Source organism: Mytilus edulis, chromosome 12, assembly GCF_963676685.1.
Source record: "Mytilus edulis chromosome 12, xbMytEdul2.2, whole genome shotgun sequence".
Taxonomy (NCBI): domain Eukaryota; kingdom Metazoa; phylum Mollusca; class Bivalvia; order Mytilida; family Mytilidae; genus Mytilus; species Mytilus edulis.
In genome coordinates this window covers 31,937,604-31,946,929 of record NC_092355.1, presented here as the reverse complement: position 1 = coordinate 31,946,929, position 9,326 = coordinate 31,937,604, and the positions used below count along the sequence as shown (strand labels likewise).

At 30.0% G+C, this 9,326-nt stretch overlaps 1 protein-coding gene and 1 long non-coding RNA gene across 2 annotated transcripts; both read left to right on the top strand.

The window, feature by feature from the left end:
• Positions 1-1,702: 1,702 nt before the first annotated feature.
• On the top strand, positions 1,703-3,535 carry LOC139498265 (uncharacterized). The gene is made up of 3 exons (XR_011657870.1): positions 1,703-1,816; positions 2,681-2,746; positions 3,459-3,535. It is a non-coding gene; the product is annotated as an uncharacterized lncRNA (long non-coding RNA).
• Positions 3,536-4,279: 744 nt separating this feature from the next.
• LOC139497576 (fibrinogen-like protein A) lies at positions 4,280-9,072 on the top strand. Its single transcript, XM_071285807.1, has 6 exons — positions 4,280-4,349; positions 5,519-5,578; positions 5,801-5,940; positions 6,930-7,026; positions 7,678-7,842; positions 8,858-9,072. Exons 1-6 carry the CDS (start codon positions 4,280-4,282, stop codon positions 9,070-9,072), a joined length of 747 nt encoding a protein of 248 aa, XP_071141908.1.
• The last annotated feature ends 254 nt before the right edge of the window (positions 9,073-9,326 follow it).

Sequence of the window (9,326 nt, the reverse complement as noted above, 5' to 3'; positions counted from 1 at the left end):
TAGATATGTCATATAAACCCTTTATCTGTTTCGAAAAGAGGAGATTTTTTAAAATCTGAACATTTTTATTTTGTTATTAATATTAAAAGAGAACAATAAAGATCTCCCATCTTAATATTCGCTAGTTATACTTTTAAAAAAAATTACCTGGACATCAAGATCTTCGACCTACCGCCATTCTTTCTAAAATTCATTGTATATCCAACCAATGGTGTCATTCAGTTGGGGATTCTTGCAAACTATTAAAGATGTTCTCCAAAATATGCAACCACAATCATCCTTATTTAGTAGTTATATATCAAAACTTTAGACTTTTCGATGTTTAATGATAATCAGGTTAACGCTTTTAATTTAAAATTTTACATTATCATGTAAATTGTTTTGATTATGGGTTAGATGTAGATAAAACCAGCGTAGTCCTTTTGGTAAGTTGTTATTCTAATTTTTCACAATTATCAATTTAAAAATGACCACATCGTCTCAAGAAACAAAGAGTTTTGAATAAAACTGGGAATTGAAGTTACAAACTCCTTAAACTGGCTTGTTTATTGTTTTGATAGGATTTTAAAAAAAATGAAAATTTGGAAAAAGACACTCATTCTAATTTCCAATACACCAATGATCTTATTATCAAAATCCTATCCTGTTCTCTTGATTAACATTATTTCGTTTTTCTGGATGATTTATGTGTATACTCATATGAGCAGAATTAATAGGAAAATTTTGAAAAAGCCGTTCAAATAAATAAACACACTATAAAATTGGCGGTAAAAGAACGGAGCAAACTGAGTTAGTGACATGCTTAAACTATTTACAATAACGTATTCAGATAGTTTTTGCTGAATTTAAATGATAATGTACTTGTATGTCTTAAATGTATTAAAAAGATATGGCTTATAACAAATTTAAGCATCGCGTGTTTACGTTTCCTTGTTGTGATGATTTTCGGTTTCACAAGCGTGTATTTTCACGTATAATGCTTATATTCTTACGTCATTGTTCTATGACGTCGTGAAGCTCATTCATAAATTAGCATATGAGTACGATCGGAACAGCTCGATCAATATAATATATTCATATTTTACCACGGATGTGTACTCAAAGCGTTTGGAGGACGTCATGTTAGAATTGTCTACATTGCATTTTTGTGTTGTATATTTATATTTAGTCTCTACTATTATGAGGTTTTCTTATGAAGTTTTTTTCTGGGTTTTTTTTTCTCGTCCTTGTCAACATTATATGGTATTCAGAGGTTTGTCAACGACACGAAAGCCACTCCAATATAACTTTAAAGAAAAGCGATAATGAGTATTCGCTTATCAAAACAGTTTTCTATTTTTGATTTTTGGAAGTTTTATAAACAGTTGATTATACTTCATTACAACACAGAAGTGTTGACTATTGTGCTTAAAAGATATGAACGAAGGCGATTGTGCAAGAATTATTAATGAAACTTAAATGCTTCCGACAATTTGTACTTTTATTCCTTAATTTTTATATTATTTAAAAATCATGAAAAATTATTTGTAATGTTATTTCTGCAATCAAAACGTTCAAATAATCGATTTTTTTTTCTGCTGAGTAAATGTAAAAAAGAATGCACCATCTGGATACATGTGAAATTTAAAACGTTTTGAAAAAAGTTAACATGCAACAAAATCATTTTAAATCAAATGATATTTTTCTTTATTTGAATACAACAATTTCACTGTCTCGTTTGTTGAGGAACATCATTTTCTCAATATGTTCAAGATGCCTATCGTGTTGTCACTTCTGTTCGTCGTAACTTTTTCCTTGGAATCAAAAGACAGAGAAGGTAGGATAATTATATTTGTTATCATATAATAAGAATGCACATACATTTTGTAGTTGAGCAACGTCACTTGGTAATTTTATTTTTTGTTTAAATTTCACGAATTTGTTTTGATTACAGTTTTTATTATGGTATATTACAAGACGATGAATAAAAATACCAAATGGGAAGTAAAAGATACAAAAGTAAAAATATGATATCAAATAACATTAAATACTTTGGTTTCGCCATTTTTAGTAATAAGTATCGATACATCTTAAACAGGCAAAATCAATAAACTGCAGTTATTTACAACTGTCATTTAATTCCTTCGTGTTTAAATTCAGCTTTTGTAACTGTTTTTACTACTTAAGCTCAAAGCCTTGTTTTTTTTTTTACATTTGCTTATTTCAGTATTTGTCATTTGGGAAGAAGCGATGGATCTATTCTATTTATAAGCATCGAAAGTTCATTATTTTCTATCTTCAGTATCAACTACAGCCTTTGATAAAATATGCATATGTTAGAAAAGTCAGGGTGGTGCGATAACTTGTATGGGGTGTATTACAACATGTGCAAATGCTTATTTGTAATTAGACGGATGAAAAAAAAATTAAAGTTATGTGAACATTTGTAGCTAGGGCTTAACAAATTTAACAACAATGATTAAAAATAATTTTAAACGGTATCTTGTTATGGGTGCAACAGGTCAATAATAGATAAAAATATAAAGGAAAATAAATATTGACAACATTTTGAATTAGGCAGTAACATAAGTAAACGAATCTGATTTGGATTGATTAAAAACGTTTCCGATATGGCATATCCATGGCACGTGAAGATAACTTAAATACAAAACACACTTTTAGATATCAAATTTAATTTCAGGTTTGAGAACATATAGAGAATCAGAGGAGAAGACTAGAGTTGATGATATTTTACACGAATTACAAGGTACAATTACCGTTTTTGGATCCTTTTGTATGTTCATAACTAGTGGTACATCTTTCGAAAAACCCTCTAATGTTTATTCCAATGTGAAGCATGCATATTGTACAGCTCAAGCATCATGGATTTTATCAAAGTTTAAACAACATTGCGTCAAACCTGAAACATGCAGAAACTCCTTTGCTTTGCAAATATAACTATATTCTAATTTTTAAAGTTAATCTTTATTTTTGAACATCTGTACAGATGTTTAATTTTTTATCTTAAAACACGTGACAGAAGAAAAAACATTACTATTTTATGTTTTTATTTTCGCTTAATTGATCCATCATGACGTACATGTAATTATATTAGATTTGGGGTCTATTCCTACAATTTTGAATGCCAAGTCGGAAATATTACAAGTGTTTTCAATTCGTTTGATATGTTTGAGCTTTATATTTTCCATCTGATATCCTACGCTTGCGTTTAATGTTGCTTTTTAAATCATTGACTTATTACACTTAGGGTGACAAACAAAAAGTTCTTCTCTAAAAAAATTGTCACAAATATAATTACATTAACGGAGGTTGTTTAAATAAGATTACAAAGTATTATATATATAAAAAAAAAAAATATTCAAAATACTAAAATTTTGTTTCCATCATTTTATTTAAATCAAAATATACGCTTTAAGCTTGATTTCATATTGAAATATCATAACTACTTTAATTGATAGGAATATGTCTGCATGAAAATGAAGACAGAGACGTTACACAACTTAAGAAAGATACACAATCTATACTCAAAAGTAAGTATATGATATTTTTGTATGTGTATATGTTTTAATTTATTGTTTTACTTTAAAATATCTTGTCGAAAGCGCCAAATTAAGAGATTTTGAAAATGAGAAAGGATCAATAAAATAAAATTTGAGCATACGATCAAAACGTATGCAACATAACGACAACATTTAACACAAGGCATTTAAAGGAAAACATGGAGTCTTTCCGAATAGACTGACACTGGCGAACAAAAGTACATTAAGTCAACCGACTAAAGTCAGAGATATATTCGGCTCATAAGGTCAGCCTCAGAGTGTTTATCGCTAATAAAAAAAAAACCAGAGCAGCACAATGAGTGCATATTTTGACTAGGTACTAATTACCCCTTGTAGTACAGGAGTTTAACCCGGTTTATGATCGTTAATACCGTGCTCATAAAAAAATACCAGAGTTAAAATTGTGTGCACAAGACGTGCGTTTGAGTTACAAATTAACTTTAACAAGCACTGTCATACATTATAGTTGTTTGTCTGATGCTTCCTGATTTTCAATTGATCCCTTTGCCATGGTTGTATATTCGCTCTCTTTGACAAACAATCATACAAAAACTCTGTAATACCAAAACAAAAACACTTAAAATCTACTCACGACCTGATTGATACTAAACAAGTAGAGCAATGCATTGATAAAAAAGCACTTATGTAAAACAAATTGTATCAGATTAAAAGGGATAAGTGTATTTGTGTCATATTCAAATACTGTTTTTTTAATAGATATGGCAGTGTATAAAGATGTAGTAAAGATGAACAAACAGTTGGAGAATGATATAAAATCGATCCTAGAAGGTCAGTATAATTGTGTAAGCGTTACAAATACATATATATATATATATATATATTAAAAATTAAATACACAAAAAGAGTTTTAAAAGCAGCATTGTCTAGCGCTTTCATCCATCTTGGGACTTTTCAAGTCTTGAAAAGTCCCAAGATGGATGAAAGCGCTAGACAATGCTGCTTTTAAAACTCTTTTTGTGTATTTAATTTTTAATATATAATTCTGTACACCGCTTGAAAAGAAACTTTTTTTGTATATATATATATATATATATATATATATATATATATATATATATATATATAATATACATATTTTCCTTAGAGGTTTATACATAGGAAAAGTAGATCAACAAATTGAAATATTGCATCAGAGCAAGCGTAAAGAAGTCTTTGCACTAGAAATTGAAACAGTGTTAGGCTGTGGATGATAAAAAAAAATGTTATAACGAACACCACTGACGACCCATTAATTGAAATAGTAACAATTTTTATTATAACCCGAAATGTATCAGAAGTCTTGTAGCAAATCATTCCATACTTTCACAAATATATTTTTTATTATTAAAAACAGTTTGGGATTAGCTCCATCCTGCGTATACATGTAAACAGCTCTTCGACGTGTTCATATAATTTCAAGCTAATATCTTATAAAATTATATGCTAGCATCCGGTGTAAACAATCGGTAGTGTTAGTGTTATTCATCAGACACCATATTAATATTAAGTTGCGAATGTAAGTTAGAGAAAAGGTTGACGGTTTAAAACAGAGGGGAAAGATACCAAAATATAAAAAGAACTTTCTCGAAGGATCGAATGACACAAAATGCTATTTAAGTTCAGAGGTAAAACAAACTGGAAATATCACAGTAAGAAAATATAAGACTAACAATACAGCATTCAACTCCAAAAGTGTCTCCCGTCGTTGTGAATAGAGGACGGAATTGTGGTAACAACAATGGGAACAATATAAAAATATTTTAAACATTTCAGTAGACAGGACTGAATATACTCAAGTCGTTGATGTAGGGGCTTTATATCAGGAATTTGTTCAAAAAAAGGCAATGAAATGTGTTTATGTAAATTTACTTCTCAACAAAAGACATAAACAAGCATGCTTAAATTGAGTAAGAGTTAATCAACGGATTTGGCTAACATTTTATATATTAATTTTATAGAGTCTCGTGGCGAAAAGGAAATTTCAAGGATAGTCAGGATGTTAAAACATGAAGTCAAAGGTAAATAGAAAACATTGATATGTATTGTGTCAATATGTATTTTTTATTACAGTGCATGTTAAAAGAAAGATAGGAGAACACAGATAAGGAAAATTTAGATTATTCAATTGCTTACTCTGGTACCTTTGATAACTATTTAAATATGGAAATAAATGTTGTTACGTTCAATAGAGATGTTTGTTTCTATCAAATATATAACACTGTCGGGACTATAAATTGCAGGGATATGTGGAGGGTCTGCAAAGGACTGCGCTGATATTAAGAAATATAAAGCAACATCTGGTGTCTACCAAATATTCCCTTCGAAAACAGAAGGAGTAAAAGCTTATTGTGACATGGATACAGACGGTGGAGGATGGACAGTACGTTCTTTTTCAAATATAATATAATTACATTAGATGTATGTTTCATTCTTATGCGTTATTTTGATTGGATAGTAGCAATCTCGCGTCATTCTTCATTTTAAAATGAATTGCTTGAATTGAAACATACATGATGACACACGTTTCCACAATAAAGTGCATATGACAATACAAGGAAAACAGGATATATAGGAGTCGTGTTTTCATGATCATAGCGAAAAAATGTAATAATAAGTATTGAATGCTTTTTTTAGTAATTTCATAGGGTTGTAAAAGCGTTGACCGTGCGTCCGTTTTTAGAATGATGCGCTTCCGCACTTCATAGAAAATGAAGTTGTGTCAACACTTTTACAACCCAATGAAAAATGAAGCATTCAATTCTTAAATCAATGTATATCAAATTTGTTCTCATCAGGCTTACAATGAAGTATGTTTCTATACTATGAATTTTGTATTGTGTTATGAGTATGAATTAAACAATAGAACGCAGCATAACTTAAGTACGAGCGATTTAAAACAAGATTTTACAGTGAAGATTCGGCATGCTAGTGAACATTGAAATACTGTGATTCATAAATCATAAAACTATACAAAGTAAATCTGAAAAACTAAGTCAACTATGATAATTGTTTGTCCGATAAACACACAACAAGATCTTTCAAATGAGACACTCATTTATTATATTGAAACGAAATTATTATCATTAGTCATGTAAGTGGCCAATACACATTAACTCTCAGTTCACTGGCGATTTGTTTACTAATATCAAAACTTTCAAAAAGACAGCACACAATAAGATTTTTCAAACGACATTAGAATTAAAATATAGCTAAACATTCTGATTTTCTTAATTCTGTTACATTTTATAAATTGTGGTTTTTATCAAAATGTCAATAGGAATTAGTTTCATTACATATTTAATTCTTTGCTTTTGCTGGATATTCTAGTTTAAATATCTTATCTCACTACATTTTTGTACTTCATTAAAGATTATCCAGAAAAGATATGACGATTCTGTTAAATTCCAGAGAACTTGGACAGAATGCGAAAACAGATTCGGTAACGTCAACGGAGAATATTGGCTTGGTATGTATATTTAAAACATATAACCAATATGTATTATAACAAAGGATAAAAGCGTCTGCAAAGCCAATTCTCCCGACCAACATATGTTTTTTAACTTGTATTAAGCGATATTAATAATTGGATATATTTCTTGTATTTCTGGTATAAAATGTTTGCAAACGATCTTCTTTACCCGTCATTAGTGTGAGCAATAAATATGCATACATGTAGCAATCTTGTTACTTTGACCAGATGACATGTTTGATTTACTTTTTTTTTTAAAGAATGCCAGTAAAGCTATCATTATCAAATGATTAAACACAACTTATAACTTCATTAATTCGTCTAACGTAAACGCTTGTCATATACTCAAAACGATGTTTTTAATTGTAAACTTTGTTCGTGGTTATACGTCTTTATTCAAAAATTGAATGTTTCAGTTTGTAAATTCATTGGGATGTTTAAGCGTTGACCGAACTACATTTTGTATGAAGTTTAAAGTGTGTGCACTGTCAACACTTTTACATCCATATGAAATTACTAAAAGAAGCATTCAATACTTATAATTAAGTTTTTTCTTTTATTTACCAGTGCACTTTATTGTGAAACGTGTGTTATCAGGAATGTTAATTTCGAAATGAATGTTATCATACATTTAACGTAATTATTTAGGCAACAAACATTTGCATCGGTTGACGTCCAGTGGTACATATGAGCTGAGAGTAGATCTTACGGATAAGAACAATAACAAGAAGTATGCTAAATATAAGACATTTCTTGTTGGAGATGCAACATCTCAGTACAAGCTAACGATTGGAGGTTATAGCGGTGACGCAGGTAAGATAATTGTTGTTAGCAATGTAACATCATAATTCAAGCTCAATTTAAACGGAATATAATAATTATCTCTTTACATTAATATTGTTATTTAATCAAATATGTTTTCTTCAAACATAAATTACGATCATATATATCTATTATTTCTTGTCGAGTTTCGCCTTACTTTTAGTGTTTAAGGTCTGTCCTCTACGCTAGGAAAGACCTTATGGTTTTTCTTATGGTTTTTTTTCTTTTTTTTCCTTTTTTTCTTCCAACATTTTTTGGCATGCCCTCCCCTCGTTTCTGTTGAAGTTATCAAGACCAAATATGGACCATCGATAGACCTCATCTTGAAGTATAACCGAATTACCCAGGGCCTGTTAAGGATTAAATCTTCTCCTGTAGAAGTTATATCCCTTTTATTGGATTTTTTCGACATGGTCCTCTTAATTGCATTTTTCTTAAAAAGTATAAGAGATAGAATCGAACGGCAACATAAACAGGAACAGATGGCAATGTTAGTAAACATAAACAATTATTTGTTCACAACCCTTGATATGGAGTTATTTCTCTTGGCAGATTATATATAATTTAATTCGGGACACCGGAAGTCGCAGGGACCTGGAACCTTCACCAATAATCTTTAGTTCGTGTGACCTTTATTTGTATTATCATTTCGTCAACACTTATATTTGGTTTGTGATTTTTACATGTTTTGACCTCGTGCATTATGGCAGAGACTTTAATTGTCAACCTGCACCAAAATAGTCAGTAAAATTTGAAGCCACAGCATTCAAATTATAAATAACAATTTTGTAATTGAATAAATTGCCATTCCTGACCGATTCAACAAAAGCAGTAAATACACTACATATACTCCGATGAAGTTGAAGATACAACTGCACTCACGATAACATACATAACATACGGCAAAATGTGTGCATATTAGTGCAAATGATGTCGTTAACGCTTATGCAAGATTTTATGTGTGATTCTTGAAATATAAACGTTTATATGTATATTTCAATTTAAGGAGATTCATTAACCTACAGCAACGGAATGAAATTCTCAACTGTTGACAGGGATAATGATTTAAACAATGTCAACTGCGCCAAAAAATTTGGACCGTGGTGGTTTAAAGGCTGTTCTCATAGTGCTCTAAACAACCCATCAAGAAATCATTGGAAATGGAATTATATAAGTGTTAGTTACGCAAAGACGTCGGTGATGATGATACGGAAGATCTAGATATAATAAAAGATATTTATATTTCTCTTGTATGAGTTATTTCGCCATGTAATCTCTAAAGAAAGATACATATTTTTCTGTGCATGCGTTTCATCATATGTTAGTTTAAATGTAGGAGGGGGTTTCGAAAACAAAATGATTGAATTATTATATAATTTATTACTAACAAGTTAACAGTTGTTTTCCATTCGTTTGATGTGTTTTGTCTCTGGTACGTGACTCTCCGATTCGATTTTTTTTTATTTTACGTTTCA